The sequence below is a fragment of the Vicugna pacos genome, chromosome 10 (assembly GCF_048564905.1).
Source record: "Vicugna pacos chromosome 10, VicPac4, whole genome shotgun sequence".
NCBI classification, from domain to species: Eukaryota; Metazoa; Chordata; class Mammalia; order Artiodactyla; family Camelidae; genus Vicugna; species Vicugna pacos.
This window is the reverse complement of record NC_132996.1, coordinates 3,237,016-3,259,674: the sequence shown is the minus strand read 5'-3', so window position 1 is coordinate 3,259,674 and position 22,659 is coordinate 3,237,016. Positions and strand designations below refer to the sequence as shown.

At 34.7% G+C, this 22,659-nt stretch overlaps 1 protein-coding gene across 3 annotated transcripts in view; it reads left to right on the top strand.

Moving 5' to 3' along the window:
- GRIA4 (glutamate ionotropic receptor AMPA type subunit 4) overlaps positions 1 to 22,659 on the top strand; it is a 439,401-nt gene that overhangs the window by 349,126 nt on the left and 67,616 nt on the right. For all 3 annotated transcript variants that reach the window (XM_072970755.1, XM_072970756.1, XM_031675350.2), the window contains 4 exons: positions 1,818 to 1,985; positions 3,221 to 3,325; positions 13,170 to 13,280; positions 20,879 to 21,085. In XM_072970755.1, coding sequence (XP_072826856.1) covers positions 1,818 to 1,985; positions 3,221 to 3,325; positions 13,170 to 13,280; positions 20,879 to 21,085 — 591 coding nt within the window. The remainder of the gene's footprint in view (positions 1 to 1,817; positions 1,986 to 3,220; positions 3,326 to 13,169; positions 13,281 to 20,878; positions 21,086 to 22,659) is intronic.

Below are 22,659 nucleotides of genomic sequence, written 5' to 3'. Positions count from 1 at the left end.
TGCTTACTTAACCTTAAGCCTATCTTGTCATGTACTTGAACAATATATAGTAAAGCTTTTAATATGGTAATGCTTTTTTTTATTTCTCAATGATTTTACTCAAGAGAAAAGACATATTGTTAATCATAATTCTTTTTGCTTCAAACTAAAAACCCCAGAAAACTAATTGTCAAGATTTCCAACCAAAAACATTAGTTGTAAAATGAATTTATATTGCTTTGTTCTTGCTGTAGGAAAAGTGAAGAATTTTTTTGTTACTAATAACTAAATATATATTTCATGAATCAATACACTAGGAGTGTCCCTAGTGAATCCTCATTTTAATCTTTTTTTTTTAGATTTTTTTTCAATTGAGGTATAGTCAGTTCACAATGTTGTGTCAATTTCTGGTGTACAGCACAAGTCTTCAGTCATACATTAATATACATATATTCATTTCATATTCTTTTTCACCATAAGCTACTACAAGATATTGAATATATTTCCCAGTGCTATAAAGTATAAACTTGTTTATCTATTTTATATATAATAACGCTTTTAATTTATATGTCACACATAAATCTTTCTAATGAAACTTTAATTAGATTCTCTACCATTGAAATGTTCCCTGTTGGAGTTTATACTCTTTATCTTACCCATGTTTTAGTCCTTCTCTTCCTGGGAATGCTGACAGCTATGCTTAATGATCATATTGCTTGAGTTTACTTTCTACAATTCAAATTTCAAAAGATTTTTCTTAATTTATGAGCAACAAGTCAAGGAGATCATTTTCCATATTCCACAGCACAAAAGTGCTCCTAATACAGGCTTAGCATGTGTTCATCATATAGAATTGTCCATATAGAATCCTGGAAAGAGATAATGTAGTTTTTTTGTCGTGATTAGCAGTTGATGCTCTGCCATGCCTCACGAAAATTGTGCCATGCTTTTCATGTGTTTAGGAATTTTCCAATCAAACTCTACAAGCATTCTATGTTCTTTTTCTTTAAACAAATCTCATTTTCTTCTCAGTTTTTTCCTCATTTCCTCTCCTAATCTTAATAACCTTTTCCTGAAGGCTTTGTGTTTTCTCAACGAGAAGCATAGGACAATCATCAGAAAGCCAGTGGTCTAGACTGCACTTCTCCACTTTGATCCTAGGTTACAGGGGAAACAGAAATGACTTAACCTTCCTGAACACTCTCAGCAGGCATGGGCATCACGTGCACGCTTATTTAGCACAGAGACTGGTGCGTACACATTTGTTAAATAAGTAGATGTTATTTCTGGCATCCTATATCTGAGCAACAATCAACATTCCCATTCATTCTTCTAAGGAACTGGACAGCTATTACACTTCAAAGTCAATAAGCATATATTAAATCTAAAGGAGCCCTGATGGGCATTTGGAGGAGGAAAGAGTAGGACATCCCAGCCCTCCTGGGGCTCAGCCACAGCAAGAGACCACAGGCAGCTTGTGGCAATACTGAACTTAGCCTTTTTTATACTTTAGCTGTTTCTACTTGGACACAACAAAAAAACTTCATCTAGAGGTCTTGCTTCTCCCAACTGTTGGAAAACTGTGCATTGGAATTTCTATTTTTCAGAGTGTGTTTTCTCCTTTTAAAATCAGAGTGGTAGGAATTGATATACACTCTTCATAATAAAGCAACAACAGAAATTTCTGAAGCTACAGGCAATTAACTATCAATAATTTGTGCTTCAGACAGGATGATACTTTATGTCACAGAATACACTAACTCACAGAGCTCCCAGACTTTTCCTGGTGATTTATAGGAATTTCACATTTACCATTATAATTATTTTTATTTTGTTAGTACACATCTGCTCTGACTTATGATGGCGTCCTCGTGATGGCTGAAACATTCCGAAATCTTAGAAGACAAAAAATTGATATTTCTAGGAGGGGAAATGCTGGGGATTGTCTAGCAAATCCTGCTGCTCCATGGGGCCAGGGGATTGACATGGAGAGGACGCTCAAACAGGTAACTCACAATGTCATGTAAGTTCAATTTATTTCATAGTCCTTTTTAAATGGAATAGTCAAGGAAATAGAATAATCTATCTGAGAATAAACATATATTACAATTATCATTTTAATATGTCGAACCATTATTATTTCTGAAACATTTCTAAATAGAGTACTGGATGGGATACTGTTCATATTTTATGTGGTGGCTTAGCCAGTATGAGCTAGGTTATGGCACAGTAATAAAGAGCCCCAAGTCTCAGTGGCTTAAAACACTCACACAGACACTGGATTAGTAGGGGCATTCTGCTTTTTGTAATCACTCAGGGATCCAAGCTGACAGAGCAGCTACCATCTTGAAGGCTACGAAGGGAAACAGAATTGTGGGGACGTTTCTAACTGGTGATTAAATTACTCTGGCCCAGTAGTAATACACATCACATCTGTTTACAACTTATTTGTCAAAAAGAGTTCACATAGACCTAGATAACCAAAAAGAGTCCAAGAAGTACAAGCTTAGCTTGGGTCCAGAATGAGGAAGAACCAGAAATACTTGATAAACGCTACTAATCTACTAATCTAATGGCTACCTCAGTAGACCTTTAAATTGCCTTGTAACCTTGAATTGAGTATGTGTTTATTTTAGTCTTTTATAGTTATACTAACACTGATTCAAATGATTAATGTAATGTGTGTATATTTTTCATATTACATTTTAAATTGTTCTAAAATGCCGTGGGTTCAGAACGTAAGTTAAGTAAATGAATTAAAAGGAAATTTGGAATAAAGTACACTTGAATATTTTCAAAAATACATTATTTTTCTGAATCCCTTATATAATATTTGCAAAGAGAAATACAATCTGGTGTGGTTATCAGGGTTATTTAATCTATTATGTAGATATGTAGACAAAATGGAAAAGTAACTATAAAATAAACCATATTTCCATTCCTATAAATAATATTTCAGCATTGAGGAAGCATTCTGTTAGTTACAATGGAAACATCATAATAAAAAACAAATAAAACTTGTACACCTTTCAAGTATACAGCAGAATTGCTTGTATATTACTTTGATATTCCTCTTTCAGATTCTAGTCCAGTAACTCAATTAATCCTTTTTTTTTTTTGCAAATTGTTTATAGATTATAGTTCCACATCCATGTAAAGTCATAAGCCTAGCAGATGAAGTCACTTTCTGTAAGTAAAATGGCAAAAGATAACATGTGTGGATTTTTTTTTTCATTCATAGGTTCAAATTCAAGGACTGACAGGGAATGTTCAGTTTGACCACTATGGACGTAGGGTCAATTACACAATGGATGTGTTTGAGCTAAAGAGCACAGGACCTAGAAAGGTGAGCCACACTTGAACTGTCTTCTTAGTTTGTATTTGACATTTTTAAAGTCTTGTAGGTGAAAGGTTTATGGATAGTCTATATTTTTTTCTAAATGTGAGTACAGATGACCCTTGAAAAGGGTGAATTAGGGGCTCTGATCCTCCATGGAGTAAAAAACATCCAAGTATAAATTATAGTGGGCCCTCCAAGTATGTGGTTCCACCAGTTCTACATCCAAGGATTCAACCAACCACAGACGGTATAGTACTGTAGTTTTTAATATTAAAAGGAATCTGACAGAATCATACAAAATCTATGGGATGCAGCAAAAGCAGTCCTAAGAGGGAAGTTCATAGTGACACAGGCCTTCCTCAAAAAAGAAGAATGATTGCAAATAAAGAACTTAACCTACCACCTAAAAGAATTAGAAAAAGAAGAATGAGCAAAACCTAAAGCCAGTAGAAGGAAAGAAATAATAAAGATCAAGGAGGAAATAAAGAAAATAAAGATTAAAATAATGGGAAAAAATCAATCAAACCAAGAGATGGCTTTTTGGAAGAATAAACAAAATTGACAAACCTTTGGCCAGGCTCACCAAGAAGAAGAGACCACACAAATAAACAAAATAAGAAATGAAAATGGAGAGATTACAACCAACATCACAGAAACAAAACAAAACAAACAAACAAAAACCATAAGAGAACACTATGAACAACTATATGGCAATAAATTGGACAACTTAAAAGAAATGGACAAGTTCTAGAAACTAGTCCACCAAAATTGAATCAAGAAGAAACAGATCAATCACTAGAAATGAAATAGAATCAGAAAAAAAAAAAAAAAAACCTCCTTGTGAACAAAAGTCCAGGACCAGATGGCTTCACTGGGGAATTCTATCAAACATAAAAAAAAACTCATACCAATCCTTCTCAATCTCTTCCAAAAGAATGAAGAGGAGGGAATACTCCCAAACCCATTCTATGAAACCACCATCACCCTGGCACCAAAGCCAGACAAAGACACCACCAAAAAAGAAAACTATAGGCCAATAATGTTGATTAACTTAGATGCAAAAATCCTCAACAAAATATTAGCAAAGAGAATCCAACAACACATAGAAAAGATTATACAGCATGAGCAAGTTGGGTTCGTCCCAGGGACACAAGGATGGTTCAAATACACAAATCAATCAATGTGATAAATCAATGTGATACACCACATCAAGAGAAAGGACAAAATTCACATGATCATCTCAACAGACCGAGAAAAAGCATTTCGTGAAATTCAACACCCATTTAGGATAAAAACTCTAACCAAAATGGGTACAGAGGGAACATATCTCAACATAATAAAAGTTGTGTATGACAAACCTACAGCCAGCATAACACTCAGTTGTGAGAAGCTGAAAGCCTTCCTGCTAAAATCTGGAACAAGACAAGGATGCCCACTCCCACCACGTCTATTCAGTATAGTATTGGCAGTCCTGGCCAGAGCAATTAGACAAGAAAAAGAAAAAGAAAAGGGATCCAAATTGGAAGAGAAGAGGTAAAATTGTCATTATACGCAGATGACATGATGCTATATATAGAAAATGCTAATAGCTCTACACAAGAACTTTTAGAGCTGATTAAAGAATTCAGCAAGGTAGCAGGATACAAGATAAACATGGAGAAATCAGTGACATTTCTTTACACTAACAATGAAATATCAGAAAAGGAAAGTAAAGAAACAATCCTTTTTAAAACTGCATCCAAAACAATTAAATACTTAGGAATAAGTCTGACCAAAGACGTGAAAGGCACATGTGGAGAACTACTAAACACTGAATAAGGAAATTAAAGATGACTTAAAGAAATGTAAAGATATCCCATGCTCTTGGATTGGAAAAATTAATATTGTTAAACTGGTCATATTACCCAGAGCAATCTACAGGCTTAATGCGATCCCTATCAAATTACCCAGGACATTTTGCACAGAACCTGAACAAATAATCCTGAAATTTATATGAAACCACGAAAGACTCAGAATTCCCAAAGCAATACTGAAGAAGCAGCAGCAAGCTGGAGGAATAGCCCTCCCCAACTTCAGACAGTTCTACAGAGCTATAGTAATGAAAACAGTGTGGTACTGATACAAAAAAGACATATGGCTCAATGGAACAGAACAGAGAGCACAGAAATAAACCCACAAAGTTTTGGTCAGTTAATCTTTGACCAAGGTGGCAAGAATGGAGTAAAGACAGTCTTTTCAGTAAATGTTGTTGGGAAAAGTGGACAACCACATGTAAATCAATGAAGTTAGAATACTCCCTCATACCATACACAAAAATAAACTCAAAGTGGCTTAAAGACTTAAACATAAGACAAGACACTATAAACCTCTTGGAAGAAAACATAGGCAAAATATTCTCTGACATAAATCTCAGCAGTGTTCTCCTAGGGCAGTCTACCCAGACAATAGAAATAAAAGCAAAAAAATAAACAAATGGGACCTGATTAAACATATAAGCTTTTGCACAGCAAAGGAAACCATAAGCAAAACAAAATGACAACCTACAGAATGGGAGAAAATATTTGCAAATGATGAGACTGACAAAGGCTTAATTTCCAGAATATATAAACAGTCCATACAACTTAATAACAAAAAAGCAAACAACCCAATCCAAAAATGAGCAGAAGACCTAAACAAGCATTTCTCCAATGAAGATAAACAAATGGCCAATAGGCACGTGAAAAAATGCTCAATATCACTAATTATGAGAGAAATGCAAATCAAAACTACAATGAGATATCACCTCACATCAGTAAGAATGGCCATCATTCAACAGTCCAAAAATGATAAATGCTGGAGAGGCTGTGGAGAAAAGGGAACCCTCCTACACTGCTGGTGGGAATGCAGTTTGTTGCAGCCATTATGGAAAATAGTAAGGAGATTTCTCAAAAGACTGAAAACAGACTTACCATATGATCCAGCAATCCCACTCCTGGGCATATATCTGGAGGGAACTCTAATTCAAAAAGATACATGCACCCCAGTGTTCACAGTAGCACTATATACAACAGCCAAGACATGGAAGCAACCTAAATGCCCATCAACAGATGACTAGATAAAGAAGCTGTGGTATATATTTACACAATGGAATACTAAAAGAACAAAATAATGCCATTTGCAGCAATATGGTTGGACCTAGAGATTGTCATTCTAAGTGAAGTAAGCCAGAAAGAGACAGAAAAAAATACCATATGATATCATTCATATGTGGAATCTTAAAAAAAGAGTACACTAATGAATTCATCTACAAAACAGAAACAGACTCGCAAGCATAGTAAACAATTGTATGGTTACCGGGAGAAAGGGGGTGGGAAGGAATAAATTTGGGAGTTTGAGATTTGCAAATATATATAAATAGATTAAAAAACAAATTTTCTCTGCATAGCACAGGGAACTATATTCAACATCTTGTAATAATCTTTAATGAAAATGAATATATTATGTATATGCATGACTGGGACATTGCGCTGTACACTAGAAATTGACACATTGTAACTGTACTTCAATAAAAAATTTTTAAATAAATATATATATATATATATATATATATATCAAAAAACAAAAACATTTAAAAAAAAAAAAAGAATCCATGTGCAATTGGACCCAGGCAGTTCAAACTGGAGTTATTTAAGGATCAACTGCACTTACAAATTTTTCTCGATAATTTGTGCTGAAATAAATTCTTGTGTCATATGATTTATATTTAATGGTGTACCAGAGCTGAAATGAACTAATTTATATGCTGCTCAGATCCTTTATTCAAATAGAAGCAATTTTTTTTTAAGGCTTAGCAAAAAGAATCCTGCAAAACAAAATGTACTCTTCAGGAAAGCACACAATGTAAGTAAGAGACATACTCCCTTCCATGTAGTCACTTAAGAAACCATTAGAGGGAGAACAAATAAAGCTACTTCTAACTGGTGGGCATATTTAGAACAGGCTGAATGTTCCTGAAATAAACAAGTAAACACATTCAAATGAGCAATGGAAACAGCAGACGGAAGATGATACTATTAAGATTATTGTTAGGTTGGAGAGGGAGAGAAATACCTAAGAAACTTCACCCGAGGTGGCAGGGAGGTTGTTCAGAGAGCTGCTGGTGCCAGATTTTTGGATTTTGGAGAGTAACTCTGTTACTTTTATGATGTAACTGGGCATATTAGTAGTCATAGTGAAATTATGCAGTCCCACAGCACCAATTGGCTGTAAACATTTTATACCTAACACATTATAACTTTCAACATTCCTCTTCTCTTGCATTAGCTAGGATGCTCAAGGAAAGACATGACTTCCCTTACCTAAAAATTCTTATTTATTTCAAAGCTTGGCTGTTTTAAAATGTTCCTAAATATACTTCCTTGTTTTAATATGATAATGATAGCTACAATTTATGAAATGCCTGTTGTGTTCCAAGCTTTGGACTTGGTGTAATTTGATCCTCACAATAAACCTATTAACAGAGCACTATTATTTCCCTTTTTCTAGTGAGAAAAGTGTGGTGCAGTGGGTTATGGTTACTTGTCTAAGCCATAAAGTGAGAAAACAAAGTTTTTTTAACTCAAATATGTCTGACTCCAGAACCTTCCTACGTCATTACCAGGCCTGAGTAGATCCTGCTCTAAAGGAGTTTATTTCCTTGTAGAATAGAATATAGTAAGTTCCAGACAGCAGTTAAAGAAAAAACATGTGAAAATTCTAAAGATGAAGAGATCATTTCCAGCTGGCAGAAAGCAAATCAAAGAAAGCTGCATGGAGGAGGTGAGATTTAAAGTTAGCCATGAACTTAGGAGTTTAGATAGGTAGAAATGGTAGAGGCAAAAAGACAAGGGCTTTTCCAAGTTGTGCTTTGCTCCAGTCTGTCATAGCATGTGCTTCTGTATAGGAGTGAGCAGGAGAGATTTAGAGCTGCCATGAAAAGGTCTCTTGCTTTTCAGCCTCTTGTGGCATCCCCCTTGAGGGCAGGCTGCCAGCTAATACAGGGTGGGCAAGAGCCTACCTGATCCAGATCAGGTGGGGCGGGAGATGGATGGCAGCCTGGAAGCCAAACTGAATGATGGATCCTTCTAAGAGGGACTGAGACATGCTCCCAACGTGAAATTTAAGAGGTCCTATGGAAACACTAATTTTACTCAATCTGTTAGCACACAGCCAGCAACAAGAAAGAATGAGGCCCATTTTTAAGCAAAGTACATCTGCTAGCCATGGCGTAGACAGCATAGTCATAGGCCCCTGAAAATATTGGCGAACTGGTGACCAGCCTGCCACAAGCAGACCAGGCAAAATTAGCCACTTAAGCAGAACCTTTCCGAAGCACAAAAGACAATTCCGTATTTCACAAAACAGTAAGTACAAAAAGTAAAATGATCTTTATACAAAAGAAAGAATAATGGGAAAAGGAAGCTGGTAGTAAATTAGTGGTAATAATAAGTGGGCTGTTTACAGCACTGAATCTTTTCCTGGCTTATTGAACCACGATGGTAACAAAAATTAAGGTTTTTAGAGGAGAAAGTTAAAGAGTAACTTAAGAAAGCACTTCACACTCAGTTGACGTTTGTCTACGATTCTTAATAGAAATATGAAATGTGAAACAGTGAAGATTCATGTCTTTGTTTTTCTGGGTAAATGAACAACTCAGGCATTCTATCAGGAATGTTAAACTTAAAAATGAGCTACCATGAGAAAAAATGTGCTGGTGAGACTCAGTAATGTATCTGAAAAGTGAGCAATCGTTCTTGTAAATTGCACATTTGCCAGTAAGGGAGCTATTTTTTGAAAATAGAGAGTTAACTCATCAGTTTGTCTGACTTGCATAACAGAAAGACTGAGTGAGAGCCTCCTTAAGCTGAAGCCACAAAGCTCCTTCTGAAGCCTCAGCTCCTAAGGATGGTGGAATCTTCTTACCATTCCAGGGGTCTTACAGGGACGTTCTAAAACCAGACTTGTATGGTTTCTCGAATTCTTAATTGTAAAAATTATATTTATTGAGAGCAGGTTATATGCCAGACATGTAAAGGGAAAGTGATGTGCATTTTAATATTTAATGCTTACAACAACCTGAAAGTAAGATCTATTTTTCTCATATGATAGAAAAGTAAGAATAGGTAGAAACTAAGTAACGTGCCAAGGGATGTTCAAGCGGAAGGAGACGGAGATGGGGTGGACACCAAAGCTCATCTAGCTTCAGAGCTACTCTCTTAACTGCTACGCATTATTATCAGTCCCAGGGCAGGCCCAGAGATGCTATCTTCAGAGCTGGTGTGAGAAGTAAGCCATATTTTTTAGGACAGGTCTGGCAAAATCAGCTCTCCCCCAGGAACTAACTTTGAGCAGAATGGGGGCTTCTCACAGCCCCTCAGTCTCTATCCAATCCCTGCATTACAGGCAAAGGGCACCATAAATAGAGATGTTTACTCATACATTGTCTTATGCTCGTATTTGTGTACAGTTCACCTCTAGGAATCCAAAGAAGACAAATGTTTTTTCTCATTTCCTGCAAGTTTACTGATTTAAATGCTTCCATATTTTTATCCTACCATTACAGAACTATTTTTCACCCAATTTTTGTCTCTAGGAAAAAAAAATGCCTAAGTTCCCTGTCTGTTTAAACGAGATCAGTTGTGGGAAGAATTTTTAATAAATAGTAAAATGTGAAAAATTAGAGGAAAAACTCTATCTCATGTGAAGTTCTAGATACAAATGTCAATATTCTTTTCTTTAGGAAATGACCTTTATTTTAGTGTTCACCCCATACAGCCTTACTTCCCAGTAAGTCCACGACCCACATGAGATTTATTAATTAGTTATGTATCACGAATCATTGCTTTCTTTGTCACCAGAGTTGCAAGTAGATATAAGGCAAATATAGATAGAGCTGGGTAAAACTTTGCTTCTTATTTTAATTTGCCAGCACTTCTAAATCATTTATCTTTGAGGGGTACATAGTCATGAACCCACAGGCTGCTCTTAAATGCAAAACACGCAACTGAAGCCTCTCCAGAATGTGTCCTAGATCTGGGGTTTTTCTGTTGTGGGAACTCATTAATAAAGAACAATTGCCTTTCCCGGAGAATGGGCCGCTGAGATCTGGAAAGTGGCTGCATCTTAACGGAGTACTGAACTGTGAAAACGATTTCCATGTTGTATAGCTGTCATGTGGAAAGAGTTAACAGCAGCTGACATGGTTTTTACTTACTTTTTAAGTATATGTAGTTATTGAGGAGAGGGTAGGTCTCAAACATTGTTTTTCAAGGGGGCATATTTGAGTTTTTTAAATTAAATTTTTCACTGCATTATTAAATAAGTGTTAGCTATAAATAAATTCATATGAACAATTGAAAATAATTGCTGAATTAATTTATACTCATAATTTTGGATCAAACTAAGCAGTATTGCAAGCCATATTAATGAAAATTATTTTTCTCTATCAATTTTGTGATTGAATTATACATGTAGTATTTGTGAATAATATAGTGTTTCCTTCTGACATATTAATGCTCATTGAATTTTAGTATGTTCACAGTTACATGATAGTCAAGAACTTGGAGGAAGCAAGAGAGACTTTCAAGATGTTAGAATAAGTAAATCAGCTATACTTCAATAAAAAATAAAAATTTAAAAATAGTTATGTAGATTTCAGAGGCGATCAAATTTTGGAAATTCGTATAGCTTATAAATAAATAATTATAGGATAGTCATTCAATAACAAGCAAGCTGTGTAAATACTGCTTATTTTGAGGCTTCAAGAGTAAGAAGTATGTTTTCATTTATATTAATAAAAAGCAATGGTGATTTACCAGTGTGGCATAACTGCAACATGTACTTTTCTGTAATATAAAGCTCTGCCATAGAAATCCCAGTTGCTAATCACTCCAATAAATATGTTATGAGATTCTAGAGGTCAAGATAATCTTGAATCATTGTTACCGAGTCCAAACTCATTCTTCGTGGCACTAAAGGCTAATAAATCAGGAGATGAAGTATTGGGGCAAGGAATAGAGACTTTATTCCAAAAGCCAGCAGACCGAGAGGATGGCAGACTAATGTCTTGGAGAACTATCCTGCTCCAGTCAGAATACACGCTCCTTTTTTACAAAAAAAAAAATGGTGGGGGGGGGGCGGGGGTTCGTTGTTGCAAACTTCTTGCTGCAGGAATTCTTTGTTCTTGCAGACATCCACCTGGGTCAGGTCATGGTGTCCCTGTGAACTTCTAACAAAACAAAGGTTATTCTCTATTTTGCAACTTTCCATCCCTACTAAATGCAGAAGTGCTAACATCATTAAAGGTCAGAGCCCCCAGAAGAGGCTCTCCTGTCTATTTCAGGCTAAAGGCAACATTGTTTCACAAAAGGTGCAGAGCTGGCAAGACTGAGCCTAGAAAGAGGGGCACTGTGGTTAAAACTAAAGGAACAGATCAAGTGTAGAGTCAGATTTGTTCTCTATTCCATTATTGGTAGCCTTTTACAGCAATAGATGAATTGCTCTCAGTACACTGTAATAGTGAGTCAGTGACTTTCTGTACAAACAAGCTTGGACATTTTTAATCACTTTCAGCCTTTGACACTTGAAAACGTGATAACCAATACTTGTATTACTCACCAAAATACTACTATGGGGGATACAGTCGTCTTTTCGCTGAAGGAGATTCAATGTGTATATATTGATCTTTATATTAATGAGAATGTCCAGATAGTTCCTTTTGAGGAAATAAAATTTAAATCTTTGTTAGATTCAATTTAGTATATTTGCCTGAAGAAATATTTCTTTATTTAAAAAAACAAAAAAGAATTAGAACAAATAGTGAATACTGACCAGTGAGCAATTACATACATTTTTACTGGAGAGATGAGTTTTACCAACTGCATCCAGAAATTAAAGAAAGTTTGGCAAGCATCTAATGAGCATCCATCTGGGGAGGTTATGTAGCGTAATAGCATAGTACATGGAATTGTAGTTGCACCTACCTTTACATTTGCTGTGTGTATAAACTTTAAGATGCATATGTTTTTGTAAAGCACTGAGTTAGTGTCTGAGAAAGAGCAAGCAGGCAAGAAGTGGTGGCCATTACTATTACTTAATGGTCTGTGTGGCAAAAAGAACCCAACATTTCCTTTAGGATCCCTGTAATAGTTTGTTACTTTGTAAAGTGCTTAACTAATTATTTAATATATTTTATGGAAAGGAGTTTATTCCATGTCTAAATAGGAAGTAACATAAGGATTTAAAAATGAAAATAATACAAATTTAAAATGTTCAAAAGTGAAAATGTTAAGTAATCATTCATATGAACATCTGATTTATTTAGCATTTTCAGAATGGTAAGATTGTTACCTGGTGGCTAGGTTATGTCACACCAAAACCTATTTCTATATTGCTTTTAAAATGCACAGTCTTTTTTGCTTGAAAGCATCCTGTACATGTGCTCTTTGTAAATCTGGTTATTCCTTTTACCATAAAACCTGTAACATTATCAATAAAATTATGTAAATTAATTATAGAGGGTGCCAATCAATCTCACCACAAGAGGATCAGCACAAAATGGTATTCCATCTGTGTCCATATTCTTTTTTGAACCTACTCGTTTTCAATGTCTTGGCTACCCCATGATTGTAAACTGTAAAGTCGCCAACTATATACCCAGGCAGCATCACTAACATCAGGAAAACTGGCTTAATATCAGTTAAGAAAACTCCCAAACACATTTTTGTGTGCTTTATAAATTTGTATGCTTACTTATTAATACCTCATTGTTCCCAATAAGAGCTAGAGAAAACTCTTCTAAAATAAGTTTTCAAGAATTTTCTCTGTTTGGCAGGTTGGTTACTGGAATGATATGGATAAATTAGTCTTGATTCAAGACGTACCCACTCTTGGCAATGACACCGCAGCCATTGAGAACAGAACGGTTGTTGTAACTACTATTATGGTAAGTTTCGGTCTGTGCCTGATGATGTTCCGTTTTGTCCACAGGCAGTTTTAATCCCCCAGCTACAGTGCACAGGCAAGACGAACGGGGCATCTTAGTGGCGGTGGCATGGTGGTTCTATGCACAAAACTCTGCTGAGGCTTTGAATAAGTTTGTCCTGAACTTTGAGTGCATTCGGTATTATTCTTTATTTGTATTATCTTTTGTTGCATTGCTGTTCTTGGAAAAATGATTGGATGTTAAACATTGAAACTGTCTGGTTGGAAATGGATGAAATGCTAAAATTCCAAAGGACAAAAGAATGAACATGAAAAAAAAATCAACAACGAATCCCACAAAAATATCCAATAATAAACACCGTATCACTGTTGTTACATTTTTACAACATCAATGTAAATAGTAGTTAATAGTGTCTAAAATTATAATTTCAGGTAGTTTAATTATTTGCATTGTCTGTTTATAATAGTGGGTAAAGCACTGTTTTAATGAGCATGTTTCATACAACTGAATGCTTTAGAAATAAATTTTGTTTTATATTTATTTTTAATGCAAAAAGAGGTTTTTGTACCGATTCTTTTTCTCATTGACCTGTGGCAGATACACAATACAATTTATTGAAATTCTCCTAAGACTTAAGAAAAATGTGATCTTCATTCGGTCACATCCTAAGATGGAAAATACTGTAAATTTTAAGGCTCTTTTTCAAAGAGATTCTCAGAAAATTGGCTTTTAAATAATATAATATCTTGTATGTTTTGTCTTCTAAATGCAAACATGCCTTTAAGCGTCAACGCTAGTCAAAGGAGATCAACAATCGGTGACCTTTTCTATCTAATTTAAAGTCATATGCCCTCAGCTCAGTGTCTCATTAGGCAGAATCTTTCTTAAACTAATTATGAAGCCCTTACTCTAAATAAAGTGGAAGTATTTTCTGTAATGTAGTTTTTAGCTTATGTGATTTTAATTTTCGGTTTTTATCAATGTCGAGTTATTTCCAAAATTCTGACATGGACGTCCAAGTATGAAAATGCCAGAGAGAAGCTTTCACATGCTGTCGTTAGTTCTGTCTGCGTGCATCGCCACCTAGCACTTTAATGTAAATCTGCCTGCCCTTAATTGGAAGTTTTTGATTTTAGAACGCGAACCAACAGCAGTTTTGGTGTGAGAATGCAAAATATCTATCTTCTAACTTAAGTATGTAATATTTGCATGGGACTTAAATATATATGTGTATAAATACACACACATATATATATATTTTCCTTAAAAAGACACAGTAATGGAAAGTCATACTTCAGTACAGTCCTCCTCTTTTCAGCCTCTGATGAAGAATCCTATTTTAAGGAATTGATCAAGAAAGAAATGAGCTCCGCGCTGTTCGGCATTCCTAACTAAGGCTCAAGTCTTGTTCTTCCATGTAGTAAATTTAAGCTAATTTTTCATGTGGGATTCTTCTTGGATGATCAACTCTGGACTACCAGAAAAAAATAAAATAAATAAGTTCTGTGACTTTCCTGAGATACTAGAACAAAAGAAGAATTAATGCTCATCTTTTTTCGAGAACATAGATGTTGAAAAAGAATCACTTAACAATTCTGACATATCAACTCCCGTATCTTGAAATGAGGTCATTGTACATAAAAAATGGAATTATAACTCTTCTAATACTTAGCGTAGATTTTCTAAAAGTAAATATCTATGAATTTGTGTGCTTGTTTTCTGAATACACACAGTTGTTTTCTTTAAAGTTTTTTTTTTTGAAATTTTGCTTGTTCTGTGTGAAATAAAGGCTTTTCAATGTGCATTATAAATAGAATGTAGAAAATCACCTTTCCATTCCTGTTATTAAAGGGGCTGAAGATACATTTCTTAAAACCAAAATACTGAATTAATTTTGCAAGCATGGCTAGTTTGCAGGAAGCATGCTGTCAAAAAAATCAGTAAAAATGATTGAAAAATCCAATTGTTTCCTATATACATAAAGAATATTTTGTAAAGTTATCTGTTGCTTGACAGTGATATCACCAATATTTTTGCTATCAAATAGTGCAATATTAGTATCTGTCCTTTGTATCAAAATGTAATCTCCATATAAATAATACCTCTGATCTTAGCAGCTTCAATACTTTTTTTTTTTAATGCTACAAATCCCTTTGCTGGAAGTGTTCCTTGTATCTGCTTTTGTTGAAAATGGTATCCCAGGACTTACGACATCTCCATCATCTCATTCATTTTGAAAGAAAAATGACTCTTTGTAGATGAATGAGATATTGGTACCAGTGTATAATGATTCCTCAAATTCAATTGAAATTGGTTAGACATTAAATTATGTGCAAGACAGATATCTAGACACAGAAGGCTGAGAGGGTCGTGGCCCTGGAAATCGTATATTTTGGTCGAAATTGATATGGCATTGCTGTTCTCCCGTTTGTCTTTTCTGTGTATGTTGTTATTTATATGTTGATACACTGTAATGATATATGGTGTCATTAAATAAAGTTGATTGAGAAATTCATTTATTATTCATAAATATTTATTAAGCGTCTGCTATGTGCTAGGCACAGTTATAAGCCCAGGGATATGTGAGTGAAGAAAACAGACAAAAATCCTGCACTCGACTGAACTTCATTCTAGTGAGAGAAAGCAGACAAGTAACATAATATGTATAGTAAACATCATTCTTAAAATGTGGCTTTAGATTTTTGTATTGCTGACATCTGTTTGTTCTCATAACAGTGTTTTACATCTACGTGTGATCTTCATTTTAATGACTAATTTATTCTTCCTGAATATAGACATACTGAATATAACTTAGCCAAATCTAAATAAAAGTAAACTTGACAATATAATGCTATGAGCCTCGTGACTACAAAGTTGAAAGTTCAAACGTTTAGGATTCAGATGCTCATCATTTTTTATCTTTAGGTCTTAGTAACCCAAAATTTTTTAAAATGTGTAAAATTTACAAGACTGTGACGGCACGAGGTTAATTTCTTGCATTCAATAAACAACGTGAGGAAGCTAAACCTGTGCCATGAGGTTTGGACAAGTGCAGCAACTGAGGAAAAAAGTGGTTTACAATAGACACTGGGGGAAGAGAGGGCGGTGTTTTCCTTTGTAATATCAATACTTTCTTTGGCTGAACTCTCTGGAAAGGGAGAGGTGATCCATTTCTATTTCAGTCAAGTCCATTTTCCCCAAATCTTTACTCCTGAAGGTAAACGATGCTTATGACGCATTACCAAACCAAGAAGATATTTCTTACCAGCCTATGAACGTAACAGTCCTTTTGGAAACGTTTCCATAAAATCCAAATTTATTCGCTGTGGCATCAGACTTACTTATAAACCTTAAAGCAGCTTGACTTACAATGCTTAATCTTTCTAGGAATAACATGTATCAATCATTCAATATTTTACCTTCTCTGTGTAGAATTTTGTAAATGCACTATACATATACACATGCGTGTCTGTGCATGTGTATGTACATCCATATACAGAAAATACAGATTTTTTATTTTCTTCCTTCTACCAAGTATTAATTTCCCCCATAAATACATCTGCCTCCAAAGAGCTTATAACCCAATACGTTTTTAAATAAGTTGCTTTTAATAAACTTAAAACTGTGTAGCCATTAAATTTACTCATTTCTTTCTGAATTTAATCATAACATTTTAATGTCCAATTTTAAGAATTTTACCAATGGGATAAATTATCTACATTAAGATTCTTTGGAAACAACCAGATATCCACATAGCAAATAACAGTTGTCGATACTACTGATTTTTATTGTTTTAACTGTTTTCCAAGAGTAATTTTAATGATTATATTTGTGATGTGTAGAAAATCTTAAATCCTCTCTAATAAATAGCTTGTTCAACAGTTTCACTTTTGCTAAATACAAAGAATCCAAACCAAATTTCCTCAGTAGGAAAATGATACTTTACTAATTTTTAAAAAATCATCTTAATTCATTTACACAAACATTTTCATAAGCAAGCTCTAACGTAGGAGCTTTAGATAAGAGATTGATTTCTCTCCTGAAATAGCAGAGCAGATGTAGAACACTGCCCATTATGGAAATTGTAGTAATAAAACTCATAATCACTAAGAAGTAATTCATTTCAAATAACTTCTAAGAAATTACTGTCCCACCGAGCACAGTAGTTGATAACATGGATGGTACCCTTCCATTCCTATTCACAATTGGCCACCTGGGGCTCCATAAGGCTGCTTACCAAAGATGGCCCACAAATATCCCTTAGTGATTAGTTAGAATTCATTTTTCACTAGATTCAAAAGATTTGGTACTTTCTTTACGTAGTCCCAAAATTTTGTATTAAATCTCCTCAAGTATGCAGTGTTTGAAGGGCTACTTTTGGACAAACTGTCAGATCAAGGATGGGGCAAAGGAAGAGGCTGGGAGAGTGTGAGAATTTGCTGGTAATTTGGATTTGATGTGAAAGAAAAGGAAAATGAGACACACTCAAAGGTATTGGGAAGAGCTGAGCAAGTCTGAGAGCTTTTAAGAAAAAGTCCAACTTTTCCCTCCCTTTGTTCTTCAGTCTTCCTGAGCGTAGTCCTCTTATTTCTCTTAATCTTGCATACACCGCTCATCTGAATCTCAATAATTATACGTGCCCTTGGTTGTGCCAAAAGCCTAGCCAAATTTCTAGTCAGCATCTTTGGTAAGCTGAAGTTTTCTCTAGCCTTTGTTGGTTGGTTTGTCAGGAAAACAAAGACCTGATGGATCCCTGCTGCCCAAAAAGGAAACTGAAAAAAATCAAGGAAGATGCTAAATAAATTTATACTTATATATACATATACTTGTTTCAGAAGAGATGACCTGGCATGTTTAATATTGACTTTCCTTTTGAAGACCGAATCAAAAGTTCTAACATAATTACTTTGCTATCATATTACAATTTAGGAAGTACTGAGATACCAGGAAATCTTTCTATTTACTGAGTGCCTTATATTTATTGAGTCCCAGACACTATGAAGAAATATGGGAAGGTTTTATCTACATTGCTACTCAAGATTTCATATAGAGAATTTCATTCACTAAAAATACAGAAATTCATTTCATTAATCATATCTCCTCTCTTGTTAAATCATATGACCTCTCGATTAGTTGCCCACATTTTGAAAGATGTAACCATAGCTTCAAAACTGTCCAGGTATTTCAAAATATGGGTTCATTTCCCACTGCTGCTAGTTCTGTGACACTGAACAATTTGCTGAACAGTTCTAAGCTTAAGTTTTCCATCTGTACAGTGGGAAATGCCTACCTTAGAATGGCAGTGTGAGAAGTATATAAAAGGGCACAATTAAAGAACTTAGCATTGCACCTGACACAGAGGAAGCACTAAATAAGCAAGAACTAGCATTATTTTTCACTACAACATTTTACTCTCAGTCCTTTACTCTTATTACAAAGAATTTAATCTTAATAACAAGAGGACAAGGGGCATATTTTATTTATTTTTGTACCGTTAGTTCCTGGCAAGCTGTCTGGCACACAGTGGATGTTTAAGAAATGTTTGAGTAAATAATAAAAATGCAGCTCTTAATGAAGCAAATTGTTTATTATATAATGTAGAGGGGATTTTGCAAATTGGATGATAATCCTATCTAGGGAAACTTCTGTACACAAGCTAATATGGTAATATATATATATTTGAGGGCTAAAATTCATGTGTTCAAATAGTTCAGACCCTTTAGAATGTATCAGCCTTAGTACCAAATGTGAGCCTTAGCGATGCTCCTTCTGAAAACCTCTCAACTTTGTTAACTAACAGCCGTTTCATTTAGAATGTTATGCATTACTCAAATGTCATTCTTGCTTTTTTATACATATGCTTCCATATTTTAATTAGCTATTGCCAGAAGAAACGAGAGGAAATGAATGGATTCGTTCTTTTTAACTACTGGCATTCCATGGTATATCTTAGAAATTAACAATGTTTTGCAACAACTCACCAAGTTTCAAAATCACTTTTATAATTTGCAAAACACATTATGCTTGGAGAATGTATTCTATAAGCTAACAAATCATTTTTATCCACCTAAGGTGACAATTAGCTGCCTTTATATCATAGGTGGAGAATCTTTCTTTACTCAGGTCCAGTGTTAGAATATTCATCAAGTTCAATACACTGAGAGACTTCTGGGTCACTTGGCCATGTCTCCTTAAGGCAGGATTTAAGGAAATAATACAAGGACCACTTCTGCACAATTGCCCACAGTGGAGTTATTTAGGGCATTTCTATGAGAAAATCATGTATCATGTAATTTACAGTTTTATGAAGTTTTTAGAAGTAGTTTTTACGTTTACAAAATACTCAAAAGCAAAATCAAAGTTAGCATAGAAACTGCCATGTTATGCAAAGTAAATGACCTTCTAATCAAGAGTTTTAAGAGCAATTTCAACTTTCCCAATTACAGTTTTGCTGGGAGAAAAGAAAAGATTCATTTCAAAATTACTAAATGAATGTCACAGTACAATTTTATAAAATATAAACATGACTTCAGTGGCGTTGTGGTCACTCCTTGTGTGCCAACGAATAAAAAATCTGAAGTGTGACCAGCAGTTCTGTATGTATTGCATGTTCTCAGGACTTTTAGTTGGTGGCTTTAGGTTTTATTTTAAAATCAAGTGTTTTTTCGCTAACATGTCTCTACAGTTTAATGGACTTTAAATGTTTTGAATTAGGAGTGTGCATGCGTGTGTGGTGTGTGCATGCGTGCGTGTGTGTGAACCGAAAACCATTTAGTTATTATTAGCCGCCAATAATCGTTTTCATTTTATAAGGATTTTCATAATAATTCTTCATCATATTTTGCCTAACTTGCTTCTGAAACTAAATGGGACTATCATTTGAAGTGTGTGATTGTCACAATTAGCTTTCATTCGGGATGTATTTTATAATAGAATAAAAACTCATGGGACATAACTTCATTAAAGCCAAAATATGGACAATTTTAGGAAAGCCAATTTAATGCATATTAGTATATAAAATTTTTTAAACAACTAATTCATTTCTTCTTTGAACATGTTAACGCCTGCTCTGAAAAAGGCATCTTACTAAATGCTAGAGAGCCAAGAAAAATTATCTAGTTCTCTTCCTAAAGGAAGTCTCAGTTGAGTGTGGCTAAACAAGGTGCAGAATATGGAGACCTGTGACCTTGAATGAGTCTTTTATTACATTAAGCAGACTTCTAAACAGTCTTCAGCTTCATAAGATATTTTGGAAATAGTCATTTCATTGCTAAAGGTGATAATTTATGATTCTCTAGCCAATTATTAAGGTATATTTTTCTTATCACAGTCACAGTGGTAGGTATATCATAATCACTCAATAGAAAAGTATTTTAAAGATTTCACTTTTAGTATCCACTGTAAGGCAAATTAATATACTTCTAAGCATATTTTTATATTCATCTGTTTTATTCTTGATTTTGTGTGATTCTCACACAAAATCAGTGCGTATGCTACTACTAGACATATGTTTTGTTAAATTCTGAAACTGACAGTTGCATAAAGATTTTTGAATGTTTTATCATTTCTCCTTTACAGTTCTACTTCTCTCATTATAGGAATCCCCATATGTTATGTACAAGAAAAATCATGAAATGTTTGAAGGAAATGACAAGTATGAAGGATACTGTGTAGATTTGGCATCTGAAATTGCAAAACATATTGGTATCAAGTATAAAATTGCCATTGTCCCTGATGGAAAATATGGAGCAAGGGATGCAGACACAAAAATCTGGAATGGGATGGTAGGAGAACTTGTTTATGGGGTAAGCAAATCAATCTATTGAAGACTTTACTTACATAAACTGGAAACGTTTTTTTTTTTCACTTGGGCACATATCAGTTTTTAACTGTCTATTGCTATTTTGCAAATTTGCAGTTATATTTAAAGAAGTATATGCGACGTTCAAATGTCTCTCTATTTCATTAATAAGGCGATTCCCAATGAGAGAAACTAACACTTGATAACTACCAAAAGATAAAAATTCAGAATATGATGTTCTATTTAAAAAAAAAACACTAACTTCTGTATCTGTAATGATTATTCCCTGAAGCCTTATTCTGCTATGCCATAGACATGCTGTTTTGAAAACTACAAAACAACTCCACTAGTAATCTGTTACTTGATAATTATAAGGAGCAAATTTCCTTCAGCAGCACAAAGTTGGACCTGTTTTAGCTAGTTATGTATATCTCTGTTGGTTGTATTTACAGGTAAATATCTTTTAAGTAATTGGTGGAGTGATCACTAAACTACTTCAGCATCTGTTATAGTATTCACATGGGAGATTCTTATAACTCTGCTGAACACAGTAAATTTAAATTGTATGCAATGTCATCCTTTTTTTTCTACATAGCAAAACACAAAAGCTAGGATTTACTCCATAGGGGGCCTCACGTCATGCCCTTCGCTTTGAGTTCACCAGATACTGAGTGTACATATTCATAGCCAAGGGCAAATTCAACGTAGGCATTCCTGCCTGATTCAGAACAAGACGGGTCTCTTCAGCCACAACTGCAAAGTGTCAAAATCAAGCCAGCAGTTAATCAAATGCTAGCGAAGGTATGATATTTCCAAAGTCTAGAAACTAAACCTAGAGCTCACAGTAAGCTCCATTCATCAAGTAACCAACAAAAGTCATATCACTTGAAATGTATTCCCATATGAAAATTTCCTATTTCACAAATTTCACCTTCAAAGCACGCTCTTGATTAATTCTCACAAGATCCCTTTGAAATAAAAGATTACAAAAAAGTCATCCATCCTCCGAAAAGAATAAAGGTAGAGTGATTTAGAACGTAACTAAAAGTCTTGACAGGGCTCTCTTCCCGAGCCGGAACTGTAACTCAGTAGTTCCATGATTCTGCGTCCTGCTTTTCAGACCGCGAAGCAGTGAACGTTCACCGCACTGTTCAGTACAGTAGCTCGAACGTCAGTCGCGAGGGGAACCTGTTTGGCATTAAAGAGCGATCAGTTTTTTATATTCATTTGCAAGAACTACTGACTAGTTAGGCGCCCTAAATAAGAACAACAAACTTCGCAGTTTTAAAAAGTCAGAAAGTATTTTACCGCAAGGCTCATCAACTGATATTGAGAAAAAGGGTCCCTGAAGCTTGTGTTCCTTGGTACCATGTTAAACTTTTGATACAATAAGCAGGATCTTAAATGTGAACATTAACTTAGTTGTTAGAACTACAGTAATTCATTTCCTTCAGAAAGTGCCACTGAGTATTTCGTCCTGAAAACTCATACTTGGCTTAACCAATGAATTATGGACGGGATACCTAACCCGAGTTACCTTCTAGGTTCTCTGGAGTCCTTACGCATTTGGCAGCCCAG